Consider the following 25,903-nt stretch of genomic DNA (forward strand, 5'->3'; position numbering starts at 1 on the left):
CTGAGAAGATGAACGGAGGCAGCCCTCCCGGAGCACCTGGCACAAGTCAGCCTGCAAGAGACCCCCAGAGCTGCTTCCGCCCCCCCCCCCACTGCCCTTTACCCCCAAGTTGTGCGTGAGAAGCCTCTGCTCCCCGAGACACACACACCCCCCTGGCTCCTTCTCAGGTCTCTTTGAGCCGGGGGACATGCAGTATGAACTCAACAGAAACAACGTGACTGACCCTTCACTCTCCGAGATGGTAGAGATGGCCATCAAGATCCTGAACAAGAACCCCAGAGGCTTCTTCCTGCTGGTGGAAGGTAAGGGGCCCAAGCCTAGCTGCAAGGCCGCTTCCCTGGGAGCTTCTAGGTGGGCTTAGGGGTCGGGTGGTCAGCTCTCAGAGAGGACTGTCCCATTTGGGGATGATCAGAGAGATTCCTCTGGGGAGGATGGATCATAAATGAGAGAGTTGGAGAGAAAGGGCGGTGCTAAAGCTCCCAGCCCAACAAGTTCTTCTTTGGATGTGGAGATGGCTCATCTGGCTTACCAGTCCAGGAAGGCTTCCTGAGAGAGGAGGCAGTTTTCTTCCTTTTGGAAATGCCTCCCCAAAGCCTGTCTCTGGAGGGGTGTGCAGCCCCCACAGCTTCGCTCCTCCCCAAAGACAAGTCTGCAAGCCCCCGTCGTCAGAGGTGCCCTGACCAGCTGCCTGGCTGGGCCCAAGGACACCGGCCCAGGGTCGACCAGATGCCCACTGGTCTGTGGATGCCCACGCAGCTGGACAGTGGGCCTCTGCTGTTATTAGGCCCATAAGGCCAGAGAGGAGAAGGCCCAGGGCAGCCCCTGGGTACATCCTGGGGTCCCTAGGCCTGGGAGAGCCAGACCCTTCGGGAGGCAGCTGTGCTGTCTGCCGAGACTCCTGGGGTTTCCCAGCGCTGTCGTGAGGCCCGGGACTCATTGTCCGAGTCCTGCCACCCATTGACTCTTGTGACTTTTACCTGTGCATTGCTGTAAAAATGAGGCTCAAAATAGTCCTCTTCTCCAAGAAGGACTATTAGCATCCATTGTGTTCAGAGACATAATGTACTTGGAAGGGGGCCCAGCAGAGAATAAAACCTCAATGCATCTATTATTATCATTATTATGATTGCCCAATAGCTAAGGCGATCACAATAGAAAGTAAGAGGAAATGATAAAGTCTCTGGAATCCTCCAAAGTTCTAACAACTGTTCATGTTCTGCCTGGACACACACATGCACACACGGACATACTTGCACACGTCCTCCCACCGCACATACACACACGCTCGCGCCCGTCCCCCCTCCAGAGGCCAGCGGCCGCCAGCCCAGCTCGGCTGCTTTCCTGCCAAACCCCGGGGTTCCCACTCAAGCACGGCGGCCTCGGCCTGGCCCCGGACGGGCCTCTGACGCTGAGGAAGCAGCCAGGAACCAGTGGTGGCTAGCACGGGCTCCCCCGGGAGCGGTCCTCCTTGTGAGCAGGGCCAGGACCGGGCCGGCCAGGCCAGCTGCTCCCAGAGCCACAACAAAGGAAGGACCCGCCCTGCCAGCCGGCCAGGCCTGCGTGGTGAGGCCCAGGCCAGCAGGAAGGCAGGGTGGCCCGGCGCCCAGGCTCCGACCCTCAGAGTTGGGAGAGTCCACCCAGGCATCGTCGTCCTCTTAGAGACGGGAGGCGCTCCCTACAGTCACACCATCTCAGCTGCAATCTTCAAGCCAGGCTTAACCGAGCCAGGCCTGCTCTGCTCACCTGGGGGGAGGTGGCATGGGGTGCAGGCTTCTCCAGGCCTTTATGGAAGCCTGCTGTGGGCACCGCCCAGGCCCCGAGGGCTTCTCCCCTCTAAGAGTGTGCTTCACACTCGGTCATTTGGAGTAATTTCCTGAGAGCTCAGTTGGTGAAGAATCCACCTGCAATGCAGGAGACCCTGGTTCAAATCCTGGGTCGGGAAGATCCCCTGGAGAAGGGAAAGGCTAGCCACGCCAGTATTCTGGCCTGGAGAATTCCATGGACTGTATAGTCCACGGGGTTGCAAAGAGTCAGACACGACCGAGAGACTTTCACTTCCACTTTATACTCAGAGGGGACGTATTCAAAGATGGAAAAACGGCTTTAGAGTGGGTCATGTGAATTCAAAGCCCAGTAGATCTCACCTTGGACATGTCAGTTCCCCAGTCTCGGCCTCAGTTGCTCCATCTGTAAACTGGGCTGATTGTACCCATCTCTGCCCAGTTGTTGGGAATGGGGAACAAGACGTCGGCTTGTTCTGTCTGGCACCTAGTAGGTATTCAGGCATGTTAGGTCTTCTCCCTAACTCTCCGAGGTCTTCAGGGACTCTGAGCAGCTAAAGAAGCAGCTCAGAGAGCAGCGTGGGGTGGTGGATCTGCCTTAAACCTGACTTTGCACTGTCCACACGTAGGCCTGTGGCCCAGCGACTCACCGTCTGAGCTGCTGGGAAGTTGGACAGCTGTATTAAATGCCCAGCATGGTGCCCGGCCCAGGGGAGCTCCCATCGAGGAGGTTAACCTGGCGGTTAACCCAGGGGGATGGGAATCGGGGATTACACCTCGTTCCCCGCCCCCTGACCAGAGGCCTCTGCCTTGGTGTCCCAAGGGGGCAGGATTGACCACGGGCACCACGAGGGCAAAGCCAAGCAGGCGCTGCACGAGGCGGTGGAGATGGACCAGGCCATCGGCCAGGCGGGCGCTATGACCTCCGTAGAAGACACGCTGACCGTTGTCACCGCTGACCACTCCCACGTCTTTACCTTTGGCGGGTACACCCCCCGTGGCAACTCTATCTTTGGTAGGTAGGCTTCCGCTGGGGAGCGGGGGTAGGGTAGGAGAGCTGGCAAGCCCAGTGCCTGGCACATGTGGGACTCGGAATTGGGGAGGGAAGAGAAGTTACTGGCAGGTGGGGGAATAGAGGGTGGGGGGCGTGGAGGGAAATGATGCCTGGGTGGCCACCGGGATGATGGATAGGTAGAAGAATGAGAGGCAGGCTGGATTAATGGACAGGGGAGAGAAGAGGATGGAGGGATGGACGGAAGGATGGACCAACAGGTGGGAGGACACAGGCACAATGAAAACTGAGGGATGGTTGGTTGGAAATAAACTGGGCTTGGAAGGTGGCTTCCTTGGGCAGGGACCCAGGGACCCTAGCTGAGGGTTAGGGACTGGTGCTCCAGCATGACCCCTGGACCAATGCCTTCTTGTGCAGGTCTGGCCCCCATGGTGAGCGACACAGACAAGAAGCCTTTCACCGCCATTCTGTATGGCAATGGGCCTGGCTACAAGGTGGTGGGTGGTGAGCGAGAGAATGTCTCCATGGTGGACTACGGTGAGGACGCAAGGCCCAGGGCTGGGAGGGGACAGGGCACCCCCTCGGGGACGAGCTCGGAAACAGTGTGGCCCTCTGGTTAAGGCTGGGAGCGAGGTGTTCCGGAATAGACAGGACTTGAGTCAGAACAATGTCAGTTTGAATCCCCTCCTCAAATCTAGTAACTCTGTGACCTTGGGCACATAACTTCACTTTCCTCATTTTCAGTTTCCTTCAGAAGAATGGTCTACCTCCCAAGGTTGTCTGAAGGGCTAGCTGGATCTGATGAGCTTAGCGTGGTACCTAGTACGTGCAGGTGCTTGCTGTTTTGTACTGTCATTTTTACTGGCTGTATAGTATTCCAGTGTGTGCGCGCCTTCCCAGTTTGCTTATCTGATTCCATATTGTTGAATATTTGTTCATGATGTCCCCAGCACCCCCTTGGGGGTCTAATGGCACAGCCAAGGATCAGAGGCTTTTCCTGGGTTGGCTCTTCCCTTCTAATCCAGACAGCCCAGATGAGATCTGCAGGTTGAGAGAGCAGACTTCTGTGACAGAACAGACTCAGGCTTGAGTCCTGTGGCCTAGAGTAGGAAATGACTTTCCCTCACTGAGCCTCAGCTTCCTCTTCTATAAAATGGGAGCATTCGGGACTTCCCGAGTGGTCCAGTGGTTAAAGACTCCACGCTCCCAATGCAGGCGGCACGGGTTTGATCCCTGGTTGGGGAACTAGGATCCCATGTGCTGCACAGAGTGGCCCCCCACCTCGAAAAAAAATGGGGGAGGAGGGCACTCGAGCCAGTCCGGAAGTGGGCGCGGAAAAGCTGCTGCGCCGCGCCATGCCCCCGGCAGGCGCTCAGTAAGCGCTTCTTCTGGCCCACAGCTCACAACAACTATCAGGCGCAGTCCGCTGTGCCCCTGCGCCACGAGACCCACGGCGGGGAGGACGTAGCCGTCTTTGCCAAGGGCCCCATGGCGCACCTGCTGCACGGCGTCCACGAGCAGAACTACATCCCCCACGTGATGGCCTACGCAGCCTGCATTGGTGCCAACCGCGACCACTGTGTCTCAGCCAGCTCGTCCAGCAGCCCCTCCCCCGGCCCCCTGCTGCTCCTGCTGGCCCTGCTGCCCCTGGGCAGCCTGTTCTGAGGGCCCGGGGCCCGGGCACCCACCAGCCCGTGACCGATGGCCGGTGCTGCCCACGGCCTGGCAGCCCACACCTCAAAGAGGCGGGAGGCAGAGACCCCCACCGCCTCTGCCGCTGCCGGCAAGGGGACCCAGGAAACCAAAGTCTGCCTGCCGCCCGCCTGGCTCCCCTCTGGAATCCTCCACTGCGGCCAGATCAGTTGCTGGCCTCCAGCCTCCCCCGCCACCCGCAGCCCCCTTTTGGCCGACAGGGTAGGTTTCTCTTGGGCAGGCAGAGAGCATAGACTGCAGAGCTTCTCAAAGCCTCTTATTTTTCTAGCAACTCTATTTCTCCAGACCCAGAGGCCCTAGAGCTTCTACGGAACATTCTGGATCTGACCCTCCCCCACCCCCTTCCCCATCCCTCTGGAACCCACCAGTCTCATGGGCCCGTTCCCCAAGTCCGTCCCTAACTGCAGGGGAGACCAGGTCCTCCTCAGGAGGGAGGTTTGCTCACTCACTCCAAGGTCGCCCCAGGGCTCCCAGGAAGTCGGCTCCGAGGACTGGCCGTCCAGCCCCGGGTGACCCAGGCTGGGAAGAGGAGTCTGGCAAAGCGGATGCTTCCCGGCTCTAAACACACACGCCAGCTCCTCTCTGAAGGGACGCTCCTGTTCCAAACAGCCAAAAAATTTTCTCTTTTTGGTGTTGGTTAAAAGGGAACACAAAACATTTAAATAAAACTTTCCAAATATTTCTGAGGACAGGACTGAGTCTTTGTGGTCACTGAGGAAGAGACTGAAATAAGCTCACTTCTCTGGGGAGAGCTGGACTCGGGGCCCAGGGCCTCCTCCTCCTGGGGAGGAGGAGGGGTCGGCCGCTGACCTGGGGTCTTCACCACTCATTACCCGGGTGACTGTGGACAAAGTCCTTTGCGTCTCTGCCTCTCCGGGAGGCAGCCCACTGCGGGACTGCCGTGAGGATTAAAGAAGAGTGCCTCTGGGCCCCGAAGCCCACAGCAGGAAGGCTTTCAAGTGCCCCGGGATACCCTGGCTGTGGGTACCCTCAAAGAGCTGCCCGCCACGGCCGATCGTAGCCACTCCCTTATCCGCTCCCTTATCCGTGCGTTCAGCAAGTATTGAGTGTGCGCCAGGCACCATACCCTGTCCTGAGAGGCTAGTGGTTGCCCTCACAGAGCCTCGGCCTAGACAGTAATGGTTATCTTTCCATTCCTGATTGTCAAGGCCGGGTACAGACTCAAGGTTATACCTGATATTGGGGGTAGAGTCCCCCAGGTACCAGAATGAAAAACTCAATCATGATGATAATGATGACAGTCCTAACAGTTAACGCTGATTATTTACTATCTGCCAGTCTCTGAGCTTGGTGCTTATGTGGATTCATTTCATTTAATCTTTGAGAGGCAGGCCTCCTTCATCCATCCACATTTATAGATGATGAAACCAAGGGTATACGAAGTGACATGAGTACCCAAGTTCCCCCCAAGCTGTGGAGCTGGGGTCTGATTCCAAAGTTCCCACACTTAATGACATCCTTTATTTATAATGCATTTCCAACCTCCTGCCAACCAGGTCTGAGGCAGCTGGTACTAATGACTCATAACACACACTAGTTAAAAATGAACTCGGCAAGAAATTGTATGTTAGAAGCAAGGCATCCTTCAAGAATGAAAATACCAGAAAAAAGAAACTAAAAATGCAGCTGAAAAAGAGTTCTCTTTAAGTTTCCCAGCAGTCCTGGCAGAAAGGGCACAGCCAAGCTGATGCTGGGATAGTAAACTACATGCCTACATTCTGGCCAGGACGGACACCTCACCTTTAACTCTACAGTGCAGCATTGTCATTTGTTGTTATCATACCGTCTTCATAATTTTTGCCGTATCTCTACTGTCATTTTGTAAACACTTCTTTAAATTCACATTTAAGCAGTCTGTCTTTAAAAGTTCACCAGTACCACCCAAAGTCAATGTACAAGCCTCACTGGGGTGTGCAAACCACACTTTGTGTCTTAGGTTGGGTTCTCCAGAGGCAAGGATTTGAGTACAGTTTGTGAAGGGGCTTTCCGGGTGGCGCAGTGGTAAAGAAACCGCCTGCCAATGCAGGAGACGCAAGAGATGCGGGTTCAATCCCTGGGTTAGGAAAAGGAACCCAGGACGCACCAGACAGAGTGGGGAAGTGAGCCGGGAAAGGAAGCATGTGTGTTAAGCAGGTCACCATCATGGGCAACCAGGGCTCAGTCCCACTGTGGGCCTCCAGGATGCAAGGGAGATGCATCTCAGGGTTATCTCACTGTGGAGTGAGGGAGCTGGGGTATTTATTCTTTAATTCTCCTTTCTCACTGGCTAAGAGCTGTTCCTGAAAAAATGAACACCCTGGCCCTTCCTACACACCCCAGGAAGGGCTGAGAGCAAGCCCCAAAGCCTGAGCAGGGACAGTAAATGCTCAAAGGATACAAGCAAAGCACCAACATCGTTGATTAAACTTTGGGATGGGATTCAAAAGCATGGGCTGCCGCTGGTCTGGGAGGTAGGGGTTCCCATCTCTGTTTCATCGCTTTCTCGTTTCCATGCACTCAGGAGAGTTCTTTAACCTCGCCGATGTTCCATTCCTGACATCTGAATGTACTGTCCCGGCACTGAGCTGAACGCGTTGAGCTCTCAGGATCCCACGAGGGACCAGGAGCTCCTGCACCAGTCCAGGCTGTGGCTCATGCGTGTGTGCTTCGAGAAGACTCAAGGGTGCTCAGGCTGCTCCAGGGCCTCCCTTACCCAGGCTGGACCCCGCACACACCGTCAGGTCACTCATCGCCCCAATAGTCTAACTGTTGGTGGCTCTGAGTCCTAATCCAGGCCAGGGGTCCAGGCAGAAGTCCCAGCTCCACCCATCCCCCCGTGGAATTAGAGGCTAAGGGTGACGGTAAGACATTTTCTCAGCGAGGCAGAACAAATCTAAGCTGACAAATCCTCTTCTAGTCATCCAGATAACCCTGTCTTCTGTTAAAGAGAAATCCGGAATTTAACACAATGAGTTCATTTCTATCTCAAACACCTGGGGGTGCCTCTGGTCAGGTGCCTGGGACCCAGGCTCTTTCCACCATGTGGCTCTGCCCTCCTCTAAATTCAAGAGGTTCTATCTTAACCAGAATGTCTATCTAAATTCCATCTGGCCACCACACTGAGGGACGAAGTGGAGGGGGAGGGGGGCTCATGGCTCACGTTTTAACCTCTTCTTTCTGGAAGTGACACTCATCACTCCTACTCACAGTCCATTGGTGAGAACTAGTCACATGATTCTACCTGGATGCAAAGGAGGCTGGGAAATGTAGTCTTTGAGCAGACCCTTCCCTCCAACAGTTCTTCAGTTCAGTTAAGTAGCTCAGTCATGTCCGACTCTTTGCGACCCCATGGACTGCAGCACACCAGGCCTCCTTGTCCATCAACAACTCCCGGAGTTTACTCAAACTCACATCCATCCAGTCAGTGATGATGCCATCCAACCATCTCATCCTCTGTCGTCCACTTCTCCTCCCGCCTTCAATCTTTTCCAGCATCAGGGTCTTTTCAAATGAGTCAGTTCTTCACATCAGGTGGCGTAAGTATTGGCATTTCAGCTTCAGCATCAGTCCTTCCAATGAACACCCAGGACTGATCTCCTTCAGGATGGACTGGTTGGATCTGCTTGCAGTCCAAGGGACTCTCAAGAGTCTTTTCCAACACCACAGTTCAAAAGCATCAATTCTTCAGCTCTCAGCTTTCTTTACAGTTCAACTCTCACATCCATACATGACCACTGGAAAAACCATAGCTTTGACTAGACGGACCTTTGTTTGCAAAGTAATGTCTCTGCTTTTTAATCTGCTGTCTATGTTGGTCATAACTTTTCTTCCAAGGAGCAAGCATCTTTTAATTTAATGGCTGCAATCACCATCTGCAGTGATTTTGGAGCCCCCCCAAATAAAAATCTGTCACTATTTCCATTATTTCCCCATCTATTTGCCATGAAGTGATGGGACCGGATGCCACGGTCTTAGTTTTCTGGTTCTCAGCCTGGGCACTCTTGGCACTTGGGGCCGGATGTCTCTCTGTTGTAGGAGGGTTAGCAGCATCCCCAGAACCTCCTCCCAAGATGTCTATCGCTGCCCCTCCCCCCACCGTTGAGACCTTTCCTCCACAGTAAGGAAGGGGTGTGAAAGTCTGGGTTGTCTTGTCTTAGCTTCACGTGTGTTCAGGGCACCTTCCACTCATGTGCTCCCCAGATGTCACTGATTATCCTCACAGTGTTTTAAAACACTGGGAACTTGCACAAAAGATTTGGAGTTCTGGCTTGGTTGAACAATTGGAAGGTCTGCTCGCCTTGCCCCACATTTCTGCAGGGCCGAGGTCAGTCAGAGCTGAGAGACGGCTGCCCGTCACGGGTGTACGGCTCCTGCCCGCCACAGTCCCCAGCATTCCTGTCTGCCCTCCTACAAGAAGCCCCTGTGGACTGATGTCCCCTGTCTGGCCATGGTGGAAACTGGGCTTGTGGCCTCTGCCTTATTCTGGGCCACACCTGGGAGATGACTGTGAACGGGCTTCCTGTCCTCAGGAAGCTCATGTCTCACGGAAGATAATGCCAGAGGGAATCCCAGCGCAACGGGGAGGCAGGAAATGTGGGGGAACAGTTGTCATTTGTTGTTCAGTCGCTCAGTCGTGTCTGATTCTTTGCAACCCCATGGACTGCAGCACGCCAGGCCTCCCTGTCCACTGTCTCCCAGAGTTTACTCAAACTCATGTCCATTGAGTCAGTGATGCCATCCAACTGTCTCCTCCTCTGTCGTCCCCTTCTCCTCCCGCCTTCAATCTTCCCCAGCATCAGGGTCTTTTCCAATGAGTCAGTTCTTTGTATCAAGTGGCCAAAGTAGTGGAACTTCAGCTTCAACATCAGTCCTTCCAATGAATATTCAGGGTTGATTTCCTTTAGGATGGACTGGTTGGATCTCCTTGCTGTCCAAGGGAATCTCAACAGGCTTCTCCAGGACTTCTCCACTGGGGGCATAGAGGGGCACCTCTCCAGCTGGGGGCACAGGTGGGATGGGTACAGAGATAAGGCAATGAACAAGCTGGGGCTTGACGAGGAGAGGACTGGGGCAGGGCTTGAGGCCACAGAGGGGAACTTCGAGGGAACCCTGTGGGGAGACCCGAGCGGGAGGACCTACGACTCCATTCCAAGAAGCGAGGGGTGACCTTGGAGCCCCTGGGGAGCCACGGAAGGTTCTGGAACTGGACGTGTGCATCGCTTTCGAAAGACCATCTTGGCTGCCAGCTTGGAGGGCAGCTTTGAGCAGAGCTAGAGGCTGAGAGGTCAGCAAGAAATCTGCTACAGGAGGCCAGGCAGGGGATGCTGGGGCCATGGAGACAGGCAGGGAGAAGCAGGCCCCAAATCTGCGCCTGCGAGTCTCAGTCCTGCTTATGAAGAAGGAAACCAGACCAGCGTGTGAGTGGGTGGGTGGTTAGCAGACCAACTGAGAGGCACGTCAAGAGGGAGCAGGAGACCTACAATGCACCTCACACCTACTAAGCATCCAAGACACGCAGTGAAGTTGCTGCCTCGGGGCAGGGAGTGGGGGTGTACATTGGACACATCCACACACCCCACCACCATCCCATGACCATCCTGTGACCCGGGCACTGTCATCCCCATTTTACAGATGAGAAAGCTGAGGCTTCGCAGGGCGCAGTGACCTGTTCCGTGTTTCTTAAGTGACAGCTGCAAGTTGAACCCTTGACCCCCGTGTCCACCTCCCCCAACCCGCTCCGAGGCACTCATCTCTCAAAGGAAAACAACCCAGACCCCATTGGCCGCAGAAGCCCTTCGATGGGGTGGTGAGAGCCCCAAACCAGCGGCGTTTATAATTAGCCCTGGTGGCTCACCCCCAAGACCTCCCACCAAGATCTAGCCCCAGCCGATCCGGGGGTGGGGTGAGGGGATTAAGTTCTCAGAAGAGGATTTGGGCTCCTGTGTGGCTTCCCAGGGTCTCCTTGTGAGGCTGCCTTGGTCACGGCGCCAGGCTCCTTTCTGACCCCTCAGTCATCTGCCCCAACCTCAGGATGGGGGGCACACACGTGACCCACCAGCCCAGCAAGGGCAGGCCGGGCCAGTTGGCCAGTACCTCGTCCCCCTCCCTGCCCACGAGAACCAAGGTTTAGAGTCGCTGAGGCGGTGGAAACACGCTGCAAGCAGAGTCCAGACCTTTCCACGGGGCTCCCTGAGTGCCCGGGACCCTTCCGAGTGCCTCACAGGGTACCTAACCCGTTCACCCTCCCAACCACTCTCAGAGGGCAGGGACCGCTGCTGTCTCTGGTCTACGGATGAGGAGATGGATGCAGAGAGAAATCTGATGACTTGTGTGAAGCCGCACAACTCACAGGATATGGAGGAGGACATAAAGGCAAAATTGGGCTTCCCTGCTGGCTCAGGCGGTGAAGCATCTGCCTGCAATGCAGGAGACCTGGGTTCAGTCCCTGGGTTGAGAAGATCCCCTGGAGAAGGAAACGGCAACCCACTCCAGTACTCTTGCCTAGAAAACCCCATGAACGGAGGAGCCTCATAGGCTACAGTCCACGGGGTCGCAAAGAGTCGGACACGACTGAGTGACTTCACGGTAAAGGCAAACGGTGCGGCTGCAGGGTGTGAGGTTTAACCATGCGCCGGGCAGGGTGAGGGGCAAAATCGGGGTCAGGATTGTAACCCTGCAAAGATTCAAGGCGGTGGGCTGCCGGCATCAGTCAGGAGATCCTGACCCCCTGGTCCTGGGCCCTTGTCCTGGCGGGAAGCCCCCAGCAGCCTTGGGCAGAACCGTTGCCTCCCCCTGCCCAGGCCAGGCCAAGTGGCCCCAGGCTCTCCGAGGTCAGCCTGGGCTTGACCACTGGCTGAAGGGCCCTGTCATCAGGCCTCCTGGCCCTCAGGTGACCTGGTTGGGGAACAGCGGCAGCTAAGAGGCTGTGTCCTGATGCCACGGGACTGGGCTGGGATGAGAAAGGGCTCTGGGGCAGGGTGTGGACAGGTTTTTGGTTTCGTTTTTTCCTGTTTGTTTATTTGGCGGCCCTGAGCCTTAGCTGCGGCATGCGGGGTCGCGTGGAGTCTTAGCCACTGGACCCCCAGGGAAGTCCCTGGCCAGGGACTTGGAGGTGTGGTCATTCCCTCTTCTCCCAGAGCCCTTGCAGGGCCTGGGCCTGAGTAGCTGCTGTCTGTTCTCAAGGCATGAGGGTACCGTCCCCACCCTCGGGGCAGGAGTCAGTGCTGGAGGGGTCTTCGGCCCTGAGCCCTCTACTCCTGGGGGTCTCCTGGGGGCAGACCTCCTCCTACCATCCCCAGACAAACTCAGGGCTGGAGTCGGCTTTTGCACCAGAGAGGAAGGCAACCAAGAGAGGGTCAGACACCAGGCTGAAGTCACACAGTAAAATGGGCAGAAGACCCCAGCCAAGGGCAAACCCCCGGCAAAGGGTCCTCACCATCCCCTGACCCCTGGACATTGCGGGTGCCAGGGAGAGCGGAGGGAGGACTCACAGGGGCCCAGCGCCTTCCTCAGGCTGGCGTTTCAGTACCCACCCCCCTCCCTGACCACCTCTTCCCGCTCTCTTAAGTAGGGCACATTCATTGACTCTCCTTTTCAGTTCAGTTCAGTTCAGTCGCTCAGTCGTGTCCGACTCTTTGCGACCCCATGAATCGCAGCACACCAGGCCTCCCTGTCCATCACCAACTCCCGGAGTTTACTCAAACTCATGTCCATCAAGTCGGCGATGCCATCCACCCATCTCATCCTCTGTCGTCCCCTTCTCCTCCTGCCCTCAATCTTTCCCAGCAGCAGGGTCTTTTCTAACGAGTCAGCTCTTAAATGAAGGTCCAGAGAGTGACTGGGGCCCTGCTGCGGCTGGTGGTCAGCGAAGACCAGAGGAGGTTGGGCTGTGACCGAATCGGTAAGATGATAGCTTTGCAAGGAGCTGGAGGAAAGATTATTCCAAGTGGGGTAAAGCAAGTGCAAAGGCCCAGGGACAGGAATAAGCTTCACATGCTTGAGCGACAGACATAACCAAAGTGGCTGGAGCCCAGAGAAGGGGGAGACAGTAGGTGGGTTAAGGTGGGAGGGGTGGACGGAACTGTGTCCCACGGGGAACGACAGGAAGTGCCTGCATCTTCTGTCTCAGGGAAAGTCAGACGCGCGAGTGACACGATCCAGCTTATGCTTTGGAAAGATCGCTCTGGCTGCCAGGTAGCGACCAAGAATGCCAGGAGCTGATGCCGGAGGGCAGTCCAGAGGCCTTTCCGTTGCCGCGGCTGGAGGTGGTGGTGGCTTGGGCCAGCTAAGGATGGTGGTGGCGGGAAGGAGCTGGATCTCAGACACGTTTGGGAATTGAAGCCAGCCAGGTTTGCTTATGGACTGAACCCTGGGGGGCAGAGGAAACAGCGGAAGCAGGGATGCGCCTGGAGTTTAGCATCTGAGCACCTAGGCGAAATGTCATTTGAGCATATGATGGAGCAGATTTGGGGAGAAAATAGTTGGTTTGGATCACGTTAGCTTGGAGATGCCCGTTGGACTTTAGACACGCTGGTAGGAAGTCAGAAAAATTCTGGAGTTCAGGCAAGGAGCCCAGGAGCTGGAGGCAGAAGGACAAGGACCACCATGGCACTTAAAGCGACGGGGCAGGGAGAGGGGGAACGTGCCCAAGGTCACGGGGAGCCGGTGGCCAGGATTGGAGCTGGGATCTGTCAGACTCCACAACCCATGGGGGCTCTTTCCACTCCATCAGGCAGTCACCGCTGTGAACAGAGGTGTAGGGGTAGAGGGGGGTGGGCTACAAGATTCCGTGGGGGCAAGAAGGAGCCCCTGGAAATGAATTTGGGAACAGTTGAAATCCTTCCAGCCTGGGCTGCCCACCCCACCACTACAGCCTGGTGGAGCTCCTGCCGAGCATGGAGTCCTGACCTCTGCCCATTGTACAGATGGAGAAACTGAGGCTCACAGGAAAACAGGACTGAATGCGAGGTCTTCTGCCTGGCAACCCTGGCGTCTCCACCCACCACTAAGGAGGGTTCCTGTCTGAATCAACTCAATGGTTGAGTTGAAACCACCCAAAAATGATAATCCTGAAGGGGGTGGATGTTTCTCTTGAGCCCTCAGGGGGACCCAGGGCCTGGGGCCTTTCCCTCCTGGGCTCCCCCCAAGGCCGTGTCTCTACCCTGCCCTACCCAGGCCTGTGTCTACGCAGTCCAGCCACCTCCGGCCTTTAGGATCCCTCCAGTCCCTCGCAGGGCAGCCTCAAGTCTAGCACCAGGCATGGCTCCTGCCCCATGGCCAGGATTGAGGGCCCCCCTGGCCCCTGCCCAGACCACCCAGCGCCAGGGCCTGGCGGAGCCCAGCGGGGCCAGTGGGCAGTCTTCCCAGGCTGGCCAGTCGCGGTCTGGCTCCGCCCGAGGGGGGCTGCGGCCTGGGAACCACTAGCTGTCTCCTTGGGGAAGCAGCTGGGATCTCCAGAACAAACAGGGAAACCACAGGCCCGCGCCCCACCCGAGGAGGGGAGCTGCCTCTGGCTTCATCTGCAAACGCCAGTGGGAAGGAGCATGTGGACAGGGAAGGCTGGGGGGCCAGGAGCTCAAAGCCCCTGGGAGTGGGGTGGGCTGGGGGGCGTTGCTTGGCTGAGCTGGGGTGGGGCGTCTCCTGGGCCTCAGGCCAGGAACCAAGCCTGGGAATCAGACTGTTCTAGGTTCGCATCTGGACTTGGCCGGTGATTTCGCGGTTCTGTGCCTCAGTTTCCCCTTCTGCAACAACGGCCGTGGTCGCCCCGGTCTCCCAGAGCCGTGGTGACGTGACCTGGAGTTGGCTCCGTGCAAAGTGCCCAGGCTCAGCGCCTCAGGCACAGTAGGCCTGGAAGGACTTCAGTCCCTGAAACCATCTGGTTCACCAGGAGCCAGAACAATCCTGGGGGATTCCTACGTCTGGCAGGGCAGGCCGGGACAACCTCGCTGATTCAGAGCTGCGGGGAGGGGGGCCGGGGGAGCAGCTGACTCCACCGAAAGCCGCAATTAGAGCTCAATTTACAGGGACGCTGTTAGTTCTTCCCAGGCCCGGAGTGATTACAGGCTCAGAGCTAACCCGTTACTGATGGGGTGAGGATGCAGAGGGTCCCGTCCAGGCCAAGGCGGGGTGTCCAGCCCCTCCCCCTCACTGTACGCCTGGGGAAACCGAGGCCCGAGCAGGTGGGACCAGCTCCAGGTCACACCGCAGGCTGGGGGGGCGGGGGGCCTCGCTGTTGGCCAACGGCCAATCTAAGCTCCAGCCCCAACTCTCACTTCTGTCCGAAGGATGGATGCCTTGCTGATCTGGAAGCCAGAGGCACCTTGCGGGAGCTGAACTTCCTTGAAAAGGAGAGATGGGGCCAAGAGGGCTGAAGCCCCGAGAGGAGATGGGGGCTGTCGGGATGGCTCAGGGAGGCTCGGGTCCCGGGGCCTGGACTTTGGGGCCAGCCACTCCCCGCCCAGCCCACAGGGGCCTCAACATGCTACCAATAATAACAGCAGTAATCATGACAGTTCCCCCTTCTGAAGCTCTCATCGAAGGCTGGCCTCATCTCACACCTTCATCGTGGCATAGGAGGGAGCTGCTAGCCTTATCCCCATTGTAGAGATGGGGAAACTGAGGTCCCAGCTGGTCAGTGACTGGCCCAGGCTCACACGGGGAGCCAGCAGCAGCGCTAGCCCTGGAACAGGTATGTTCCGACTGAGGTTGGGTGAGATGCCACAGTCCTTTTTCCCTGGGCACAGAGCCAGGCTGTCCTAGTGAATGGTAACAGTGAGGGGGGAATTAGCAAGTGAAAAAACGAATGAATGAGCAAAAAGGCTGTTCAAGGGACTCCCCCGTGGGGGAGGTGTGGGAGAACCACAAGCCTCTCCTTTGTTGCCCACTCCAGGAAGACCCCTGAGATTACTGGGTTAAAGGAAAAGGCCCAAATCTTACCTCCCCAGAAACAAGTGTCCTCAAGTTTCTGGGTCCCAGGAATCCCCCAACTTATTCAAACGTCCCCCTAAGGAGCCCTGAGCAGCCACCTCTTTGGGCTGCCCTCTGCCTTAGTCCCCACCAGTCCCTGGGGCCAGAGGTCACCCTCCCCCAGTTCCCACACCTGACCTGTACCCTTGCCCAGGCTGGACTCTGAGTAGGGGTTGGGGTCTACGGGGAGAGCGGGGTAGGCAAAAAGCTGGCATCATCTCTCCATGCCTTCTCCGCACTTTCTCCTCCTCTGCAGCTCACTTTGGGCATCCCCTGGGGTGGGGGCAGAACACACTCCAGGTGGATCCAAGCAGCTTGGGAGGTCGGCGTTGCAGCCTCTGCTGGCCAGGCACCCTCCCACTCCCGTGGGCATGGGCTGGGAGAATTCTTCACTCATTTGACAAATAATTATGAAGCCCCTACTATGTGCCAGGCCCTGGGTGAGGCTCAGGGGCTCAGGAGAGACCCTCCCTTCTGCTGGTTCCACTGAAGAGGTAGCTGGTGTCGTGTGAGCTCCATCCACCAAGGCCCCGAGGACTGCCCCCACCCCATGCCTGGAAGACTGAAAGCTGCCCCCATCAGACCGGGATTTCCCCGGGGTCTTGCTACCACATCCTTGCCAGGCGGGGGCGCCCTCAGTCTCTAAAACCTGCTGTTGCTAAAAAATTTCCCACTCTTAAAGCCTCCCAGGAGAGGGCTGCCAGATAAAATATAGGATGCCTAGTCAAACTCAAATTTCAGATAAACAAGGGAGGATTTTTAGTCTGTGTCCCAAACATTGCATGAGGTATACTTAAACTAAAAAATCCTCCCTTGTTTATCTGAAATGCAACTTTACCTGGGCTCGTGGGTTTCTACTTGCTAAATCTGGCAACCTTACCCCCGGAGTTCATTCCTTCTGCTCGTGCCCGGCCGGGCCGGGCCAGATGGCCCAGGTCATGCCTGGACACGGCCCCTGCCTGCCCGGGGACAGCTCCTGCTGGCTCCCGGGACGGCGCTCCTTCCCTCGGCGGGCCCCACCTGCAGCCCCAGCTCCCAGGGGGACACCTGCCCCCTACCTTGCACGCACAGTCCAGCCGACAGGCTGTCAGGAAGGCTGCCGGGGCCTCTTGCGTGAGGGACCCAGAGAGAGGGGAACAGAGGCATTGCCGCAGAGACTCCAGCGTCAGAGACAGAGAGGCAGAGACCCAGAGAGGAAGGAGCAGGGCGAGGAGGCAGAAGGAGACGTGGAAGGTGGCTAAGACAGACCGACAGAGAGCTTCCGGTCCAGGAAGCTGCAGCAGGCGGAGGGTCCGGAGAGCCCACCAGGGTTCCTTCGGAGTGGCTCAGGGCAGAGGCTGGGCCCCTGCAGCCCAGTTTGGGGCCAGGGCTCTGGGCTCTGGATGGGCCGGCCTTGGGCCGCAGCCTGGGGTCTCCGGCGCCGGCTGTCAGGGGTGGGGGTCCTCGGGGCCCCTCTGCCCTCTCTGCCCTTGCCCTGCCTCCCAGGCGCCAAACACAGGGACATTGACAGCTTCCCAGAAGGGCCTCTGGGGCAGCCAGAGTGGCGTTTAAAATTAGCCTTGCTAACCAGATCTGGTTATTTCAGGAGGCTCCGTCCCTGGCTGTCCCCTCGGCAGGGCGGGACCTCCACATTCCAGGGTCCCTGGTTAAGTACCCCCTGTGGCCTGAACAGCAGAGAACGTCCAGGTCGCAGTCCCCTGGCGCTGGGCGGGCCTGGGCCTGTGGCCGGCTCTTTGGCAAAGCTGCCCCAGGGCAAGACATGGGCGTCCAAGGACACCCCAGCGGCTGGGAGATGGGGGGAGGACCCCTCCTACTGGGCATGGGGTCCAGACCAGGTCCCTTAGAGGCTACAGAGCCTCTTCATGGTGACAGGTAGGACTCTGCCCCCATTTTACAGGTGGGGAGGCTGACGCCTGGGGAGACAGGTCCCCACTCTGAGGCAGGGAGATGAGGCTGCGGGTCAGCCGGGCAGCCAAGCCCCTCCGCAGGGGTCTCTTGCCTCCTGTGTCTGGAGCAACCTCTGACAGCTGTTCGCAGCACCAGAGTCATCTCTAAGCCAAGCCCAGGGCTTCCCGAGGCCCGGAGCCTCTCACCCAGGCCCTAATTCCAGCCTCGGGTCCGTGTCCCAGCTCGCCCTGCCCACCTCCAAACCCAGGACGAGCACGGAGCTGGCGCGGGCACAAGAGAAACAGCACTGGACACTTTGATCACAGAGGCCGGTCTGGTACTTGGCCTCCCCGGGCCCCACCCTGGAGCCTGGAAGGGTGGGGTGGGGTGGGGGCCCCGGCTGGAGCCCAGCCCTAAAGCTGGTCGTTTCCACTGATGGGGGCGCAGGCACACCCAGGCAGGCCAAGGGGGCCAAAGCGGGCGCTGCTCGCCCAGCTGGGCTCCAGCTTCTGCGCTAGGTCGCCAGGGGTCCAGAGCGGGGGTGGGTGGGGGGGCGGCGGGCACCCAGTAACGGGACACAGCGGGATACACCCAGTTCTTTTCTGGAAGGATCATCAAGCCCAGGGGAGCCCTGGAGGCTGGGGTTCAGGGATGCAATTGATCATCGCACATTCCTGACACCCGTCCCGGGCCAGCCACCTCATCGCCCATGCAGAGAGCTGGCCCCATGGCCTGCGATGTGGGTGACGGAGATGTCCTCATTCGTGGCTAAGTGCAAGCCCCCCACAACGCACCGCATGCTGGGGCTGCACCGAGAACTTCATGAGGCATCACCTCACTGAATCCTCCCACCCGGACACTGAAGGCGGGGCTGTTAGCATTGCCCGAGGTCCATGCGCCCAAAGTTACTGAGCTTATAGGAGGTAAATAAACTCAGAGCTAGGCTCTTGATCTTGGGGCTGGACTGTGGCTACTGGCCCTTGGTGGGATGGGAGGAGGCAGGGCCCAAGGGGGTGGGAGGGGGGTTAGAGAAGAGTGGTTAGGCAGAGGAGGGAGTTGGGGGGTGAGCTGGGGACCCGTTGAGTCTACCCTGGTGGATGGAGCTGGAGAGTCAGTCACCACCCCTGGGGGGGCCCCAGACATCCGAGGGTCACAGCAGGGCCCCGTCAGGAAGGCCCTAGGGTGCCCCCAGCATCCTCCGGGGAGGGCGTGGGGGCTGGTGGTGGGGAGGGCGTGAGGCCAAGGCATCGTGAGCCCCCCGGGGGCCCACTTCCAGGCCCCAAATGCCCCAACCTGCCCTGCTCCCTGCGTTCCTACCTCAGAGCAGAACCCCCCACACCCCGTTCACCAACCTTCGGGCGGACCCCTGAGCGCCTCCCAGCTCCTCCCTCAGCCCCTTCCTCCAGACGCTGGACTCCCAGCACCTTGCAGACGCCCCGTGTCCTTGGCAAAGGGCTCCTGGACCGACGCTGCCCGGCCGGCCGCTGCCAGCCACCCCCTGCTCCCGGTGTTGCGTGCTCCACGGCTTCCCCACTGACCTCGGCACATCCAAGGCCATGGGGCCTCTGGCCTGGTCCCTGCCCTTGCCTGCCCCCTCCACCATCACCATCACCTTCCCTTCTAGCTGCAAGCGGTACACTCAGGCCTGCCTGCGCACCGGCGGCTCCCTCCCCACGGACACTACGCTAAGCCTTTCCGGGGGTGCTCAGGCACCACAGGGTCTTCCCCAATCCCCCCTCAGCCAGACTGGATCCCCGGGCTCCTCCCACGTCTCCCCCACCCCACCCTCCCCCGAGGCCCTCATCGCCCCTTTATCGCCCCAATTGCTCTGCACCGGGGGAGCGCTTTCCGGCCGCTGGGCAGGTTCAGCCTGTCCCCGCCCCCCATCAGAGCAGGTACGCGATCCCTTGGCGCCCCCTGGTGGCCACACAGGGAACACACGTGACCTTCGCCCACCGGGCGCCCGACTCTCTGCTGGGTGTTCCACCTGCACCCGCTGGAGGAATCCTCCGGACGGACCCCCGGGAGAAGTACTACCACTCCCGCGTTACAGAAGTGGAAGCAGGCTCGGAGAAGCTTCTAAGTTTCCAGCACCACCAGCGAGTAGCAGGACTCCAGCTGGTGGGCGTGAGTTTGAGCAGGCTCCGGGAGTTGGTGACGGACAGGGAGGCCTGGCGTGCTGCAGTCCATGGGGTCGCCAAGAGTCGGACACGACTGAGCGACTGAACTGAACTGAGCTGACTTCAAAGCCAGGTTCTCCCCGCTGGGGAGAGGGAACAAGGTGGGAAACGGGCAGAGGGGAAAGCCACAGCTGGTGATCAAAGAGCCCATCGCTTGGCCTCGGAGGTGTCTGCAGACCCAGCAGCTCTGCTTTGGTGGGGATGGCGGGGTGGGGAGGTTGGGGGGTGGGGAGTGGTGGGGGTTCGTGAATAGGCTCTTGGTCTTGACCACAGCACCCCTAAGATCTGTCTGGGGTTGATCTGAGAGGAGGGAGAGGGTCACACGAAGTCAGGTCCACCTCGGGGTACAATAGCGATAAATAGAATTTATTTTGTACAACTGTTACCGACACACACACGCGGCCACAGGGGCTTCCGAAACGGGTGTTGGGGCCGGAAGGCTGCCCTTTGGCGTGGTGCCTAAAAAGTGTGGACACACACAAGGATGTGGACTCACAGCAGCTGTGCCTGACTGCCCGCTCTGTGCGGGGTGGGGTGGTGCAAAGGTGAGCCAGCTGAGACCCCTCGGCCTGGAGTGCCAGGAGCAGGAGGTGCTGGGGGTGGAGCCGGGGGCTGGCGGAAGAGCCACGTGGGCCCCCCGACACCCACAATGGGGTCACTCGTCTGTCACGTAGAGGCGGTGGGCAGGGCCTCCGCAGGTCTGCGGCACACCGCCTGAGGGTCTAGGAGGTGCCATGGGCACAGCCAGCCCCCTGCCCCTCAGCCGACCTGGGGCCCCAGGAACCCCAAGGAGCAGGAGAGGGTGACGGGAGGCCCCCGGGAGGGCAATCCTCCATTCTGGGGCACTGCACGGAGTCTTCAGTGATCTCTGAAAGGATCTCGTCCATTTAGAGCCGAGGCACCCAGAGAGGGAGCGTGAGGGGCCGAGAGTTGCACAGCGGATCCCAAATCACAGGCCAGGACTCAGGACTCCCAGCCCAGGGCTCCTCCTCGCCACCGCCTCCATGGCAGGCTCTGTGTGCACTGAGATGTCTCAGTTCTCCTTTCCAGCTCACTCCCTCGAATCCAGAGCGGCACCCAAGGGTGATGGATGAGCCAGGCCTGGAGTCCCGTTCCAGCTGACCTCTCCCCGCCCCAGCCAGCCCCCCAGCCCAGGGGGTGGGGACGGTGCCAGCAGCTTCCCCGCTCCCAGGGCTGGACGGCTCCGCTCTGCAGAGACAGCCCGGACATGGGCCAGGAGGAGGGCTGGGGAGGCGAGGGGCGGGCCCCAGGCTGGTGCCGGCCTCGGGGGCAGAGGTCCCGTCCGCCTGGATCTGCCGGAGCATCTCGCCTCGTGCTTCTGCAGCCTTGTCTGCAGGGTGAAGGGAGACGGACGCGCCATGAAACAGGGAGACAGCAGTGGAGGGGTCCCACCCTTGGGACGGCAGGCTCTGGATCTTTCCATCCCAAGGGGAACCCCCGAGACCCCTCCCTCCCAATGATTCCCAAGTCCCTTTTAGGCTCTCGTCAGATCCTCTTAGCAACTCACAGGCAGAGGTGAGGCAGAATTTATTGACCCACTGTACAGATAAGGAAACTGAAGCCCAGGGTCACCTAGCATCTGAGCGGCAGAGGATTCAAACCTAAATATGTAACTCTCACCCCGCAGAGGTGATGGAGAAAGAAACAAATCGGCCCAGCCCTGCCTTCCTCTGCCCTTTCTCCCCCGCCGGCCCCCAACCAAACAGGAGCTGAGGGCTGGTACTGACCTGCTCGGGGTCACCTTCAGAGCGGCAGAGTGGCTAACAGCCCTGTGGTCAGAACAGCGGCAATACAGGCGCCGGGACAGGGGACATGGCAGACACGGGCGAGCAGAAGTCAGCGGTTGTGCCCAGACTGGACAAGCCCAACCCCTCCAGGCTTGGGGCAGGGGGGGTGCAGTGCGCCTTGGTCCAGCGCCATCCCTGGGGACCCCTGGCCTCCTGAGGCCTCTCCCCAACAGCCGATCCCCCTCCCGGGGGCAGGGGGTGCTCTCCACAGGCCCAGCCCCCAGGCCATCCATTCCACCCCCACCCAGGCCCCTGGCAGCTGCGCGTACCAGCTGGGGCGTGTGCTGTTCAGATGCTTCCAGCTGGATCTTGATCTCGGGACACGCAGGGTCCCCCAACTTGCCGGCGTCGGGGTGGGGTGACCGAGAGGGGCCTGGGGAGGGAGGCAGGAGGGAGCCACCTCACTGGCCGCGGGGAGGCACCAGGGAGATGGGGGCATGGATGGGCGGTCGGCAGCAGCGGCCCCCAACCCCAGCAAGCCCCTCCCTTGGGGACCCCCACGCTTAACTCCCATCTTTACCCCCTTTAAAGCCCCATCAACCTCCAAGGCCCTTCTAGAAGCCACCAGTCCTCCGAGCCACTAACTACCATAATAGATGGGATAAGGACCAGCCCACGGAGCCCAGGTCAGCGGCAGGCCCATCACACCCACCACCTGAGGCCTGAAAACGGGTCTCCGTGCCCTCCGTGCCCAGCCCTGGGCCCCGCCCATCACAGGAGTGGCCGCGCCCGCTGGGGGGCTGGCCCTGCTGGTACCTGGGGAGCTGCCTCCGCTCGTGGTACTGATGCTGTCCTCCAGCCACGTGCTGTAGATGAAGGAGTCCCGCTTGTGGGGCGTCCCGGAGGAGGAAACGCTCTCCTGGGACGGGGAGGAGAGCAGGAGGGAAGTTAAGTCCTTGCCCGTGGCACTGGCTGGCTCCCCCTCCCCTCCTCACCCCTCCTCTGCTATAATCCACAACCCCCCCCCCCGACCCTGGCCCCTCTACAGAGAGGGTGAGGGCCCAGCCATGTCTGCCCCAGGGGACCCCAGGAGGGCAGAGTGGGAAGAGAAGCGGACACAGACACACACACACTCTCCACTCATCCGTGCGTCCAAACCCTGATGTTCTCATAAGCCAAGCCACCGAGAAAAATCGAGAGGGGTCCTGGCCCTCCAAGAGCTCCAGGTCAAGAGGAGAGACAGGCTGGGAAGAGACCAGCGCAGTTCCAGATCCCAAGCCCCACGGGGTGGGGGCTCGGCGGTCTGCACGTGCAGCATCTGACATGGAGCCTGGCAGGGAACTGAAGGGTTGCGGGACGACACGTGATGGAGCGAAGGACAGAGCCCAGGGTGAGAGTGTACAGGGGCTCCTAACCCACCCTGGGACCGGAGAGGCAGGCTTCCCAGAGGAGGCGCTGTGAGGCTGAGCTGAGGAGGAATAGGAGCCAGTCGGACAATGGGGGAAGGGGGAAGCAGGTAGTGTTCCAGACAGCGGGCCGGCATGTGCAAAGGCCCAGGGGTAGAGTAGTAAGCCTGACTGGTTCGGGGGACTGGCTGAAGGAGCAGGGCAGACTGGCCAAAGGGTAAGAGGCGGGGCTGGGGAGGGAAGGGCTAGACCTTCAGTGGCCTCACAGACTGGGGAACTGGGGAGCCATGGGAGGCTTCGGAGTAAGGGAAGGTCAGCCTGCACTACTCCTTGGGACTGGGTCTCCTGGTCACAACTCAGTCACAGTCGGGCTCACGCTTCACCCCTGGGCATCATCTCCAGAGAGCACCCCTTTCATGCCGCCATGGGGCACCTCTCCCCCCTGGGCCTCTCACCAGGCCTGTGTCGTCCGCGTCCACGCCCTCTGCTTCCTCCACGACGCTGGCGAAGCTGCTGGCACTGGACGAGGAGCGGGAGAAGTCCTTCAGCACTTCTGCTCTCTGGGCCGCTGTCTCCGCTCTGCCACAGAACACGTCCCATCAGCCAGCATCCGCGCTGGGCACCTCCTGAGCCAAGACCCCCGGTCCCTGCCCTCTCTGCCCAGGCAGGCCCAGCCTGCAGCCAGCCAAGCTCCTCCGTGGCCTCTGAGCCTCCCTGATGCCACCATCCTTCCTAACACAGAGATCCTGTCGGGCCCCAGTCCTGCTCCTACCCTGGCTCCCCACTGCCCCCGATGAAGCCCAGTTCTCTTGGCTGTATGTTCAGTCAGAACTATTTATTTATACACCATTGGTTAATAGTTACACCATCGGTTAATAGTTACACCATCGGCACCATCATTGAGTGCAGATTTGCTCTGTGCCAGACACTGATCTAAGTGTGTTGACCCCAGTTATCTCATTGCTATCATTATTTGACCCATTTTACAGATGAGACACCCAGGCGCAGAGAAGGTGGGCACCCAGCCTGAGGTCACACAGCCCGAGGCCACCCAGCCAGAGGTGGGAGAACAGGCAGGATCCAGGCCTTCCACCTCCACAGTCTGCTCCCTTAGCTCTCTCTCAGTTTGGTCCCATGTCCAAGGTCATTTCTCCCCACGATCTCCACCGTATCACATTGATTATCCCAATGTCACCGGTACAGCCGGAGGAGCTCACGTCACACTGCACAGGATCTCCTGCCTTCTTGCTCCTGCTCAGAGAGAAACATCTACCCTTGTTCCTTCCTCCCCCCTTTTGGAGGAAAATCCACTGCGGGCCAAACCGTGTCTCCTGCCTGGCGCTCCACGCCTTCCCTCAAGTCCTAAAAAGTAAATTCACTTTTCAAACACCGGCCAGGGTGAGGGGGGACACCGCCTCAAGGAGGCCCTCCCTGATTCCTCCGCGCGGGGTGGGGAACGACCCTCTCTGCTCGGCTGTCTCGTCCTGTCCCTGCCGCATTTTCCTGCTTCCCTGTTCACCTGCCTGACTCTTCAGCCCAGGACGTGCCCTCTCCCCAGCCCTCTCACCCCGGGGCTCAGCTGACCAGCAATGAATGGAGGGCGGCCTCCAGGCTGGCCCCTCTGCTCCTGGGCCTACCCTCACATGGTGACCACGGTCAGCTTGTGAAAGCATCACTCCTCTTACACAAAACCCTCCAGAGCCTCCCTGCTACACCTGGGATAAAATCCAAAGTAAGTTCTCAGGCTTCCCTGGGGGCTCCGTGGGAAAGAGTCCGCCTGCCGAAGCAGAGAAGATACAGGTGTGATCCCCGATCCGGGAAGATCCCACGGGCTGTCGGGAAACTAAGCCCGAGCACCACGAGTACTGAGCCCGTGCTGGGAGCCCGGGAGCCGCAACCCCTGAGCGCTGCAACCACTGAGCCTGCGTGCCCAAACTACTGAAGCCCCTACGGCCCAGGCCCCACGACGTGAGAGGCCTGCGCCCCACCGCTGGAGAGGAGCCCCCACTCTCCACAGCTAGAGAAAAGCCCGCGCAGCAGTGAAGACCCAGCACGACCAAAAATAAATACATTTTTTAAAAAAATTCAAAGTTCTCACATAGCCTTCAAAGCCATGATCCAGCCCCTGCCCAACTCTTCAATTCCTCCCATCTACCGTCAAGGACCACCCAGGCTCAGCCTCACTCACTCAGCTCCAACGATACCACCCTTCTGCCGAGCCTTCAGGCATGCCTCAGGGCCTTTGCACGGCACCCTCCTCCCGCTGCCACGTTGCTGCCAGTCCGTCCTAACAGGGCCGACTCCTCACTCAGCTCTCAATTCCAACCTTACTCCTTACAACCTTACTCCTTACAACCTTCCCTGAGACCCCATCTAAGCCCCTGCCCCCACCCGGCCACTCTTCATTGCAACCTCTGCTTTATTTTCCTTCCGTCCTCGCTACCTGGAAGTAGCTTGCTAGATTCTGTTACTCCGGGCTGTCAGCCCCTGACTGCCGTCTTGCAGAGCGCGGCATGCACAAAGCGCTCAGCGGGTGTGTCAGAGGAGGACCCAGGAGAGCGCCCGGGCCCCCTGCTGCCCTGGGGTGGCCGTGTCCACGTTCCCAGGCAGCCCGGGACCCAGACAGAGGGGGAGAAAGAATGGGCCCGCCACTCCCAAGCCCCCCGGCTCAGCATGCCCCGAGCCCCAACCTGTTTTTGGTCGTGGGCATCTCTGGGGAGCTCTGAGTGGATGAGTTCTCCGACTTGGGCTCCTGGGAGACGTGCCCGCTGTCTGGGGTCTTCTGGCCGGCTGGGGGGCTCTCCCTACGGGGCACATGGGGGCAGCGGAGGGGATTCAGCACCAGGCCTGGTCTCAGGAGTAGAAGGAGCCCCAGGTGGGGAGAGGAGGTCCCGGGCGCTCCTGCCTCGTACCCACACCCCGCATCCTCAGGGGCCAGCCCCGGAGCGGTCCCCGCGGCCCCTGGGCTGACCAGGAGGGAGCAGGCACTGCGGGAGCACCTACGCAGAACATCCTTGGGAATTCCCCTGCGGTCCAGGGGTTAGGCCTTGGCATTTTCAGTGCCACGGACTCAGGCTCAATCTCTGATCTCAGAACTAAGATCCCACAAGCCTCACAAAGAGGCTAAAAAAAAAAAAAGTAAAAAAAGAGACAGGACATCCCCCATGGGTGGGGGTATAAGTGTCCCCTGGTATGGATAAGGAGACTGGAG

The 25,903-nt window shown here is 59.2% G+C and overlaps 2 protein-coding genes across 10 annotated transcripts in view; one reads left to right on the forward strand and one right to left on the reverse strand.

The window, feature by feature from the left end:
- The window catches only part of ALPL (alkaline phosphatase, biomineralization associated), a 63,163-nt gene extending 57,980 nt beyond the window's left edge, over window positions 1-5,183 (forward strand). For all 3 annotated transcript variants that reach the window (XM_065929994.1, XM_065929993.1, XM_065929995.1), the window contains exons 9-12: window positions 168-302; window positions 2,605-2,796; window positions 3,211-3,330; window positions 4,193-5,183. In XM_065929994.1, the coding sequence (XP_065786066.1) occupies window positions 168-302; window positions 2,605-2,796; window positions 3,211-3,330; window positions 4,193-4,458 (713 nt within the window). In that variant the 3' untranslated portion in view covers window positions 4,459-5,183. The remainder of the gene's footprint in view (window positions 1-167; window positions 303-2,604; window positions 2,797-3,210; window positions 3,331-4,192) is intronic.
- Window positions 5,184-20,792: 15,609 nt separating this feature from the next.
- The window catches only part of RAP1GAP (RAP1 GTPase activating protein), a 67,078-nt gene continuing 61,967 nt past the window's right edge, over window positions 20,793-25,903 (reverse strand). For 5 of the 7 annotated variants that reach the window (XR_010662392.1, XR_010662388.1, XR_010662391.1 and 2 more), the window contains 6 exons: window positions 25,383-25,496; window positions 23,148-23,271; window positions 22,103-22,205; window positions 21,616-21,750; window positions 21,287-21,328; window positions 20,793-20,889 (listed from right to left, as the gene is read on the reverse strand). Coding sequence is in view for 2 of the 7 variants with exons in the window: in XM_065929999.1 (XP_065786071.1) it covers window positions 21,320-21,328; window positions 21,616-21,719; window positions 22,103-22,205; window positions 23,148-23,271; window positions 25,383-25,496 (454 nt within the window). In the remaining 5 variants the exon portion in view is untranslated. The remainder of the gene's footprint in view (window positions 20,890-21,286; window positions 21,329-21,615; window positions 21,751-22,102; window positions 22,206-23,147; window positions 23,272-25,382; window positions 25,497-25,903) is intronic. The other 2 variants (XM_065929999.1, XM_065929998.1) reach the window with 1 other exon arrangement.

Source organism: Muntiacus reevesi, chromosome 3 (assembly GCF_963930625.1).
Source record: "Muntiacus reevesi chromosome 3, mMunRee1.1, whole genome shotgun sequence".
In the NCBI taxonomy this organism is placed as follows: Eukaryota; Metazoa; Chordata; class Mammalia; order Artiodactyla; family Cervidae; genus Muntiacus; species Muntiacus reevesi.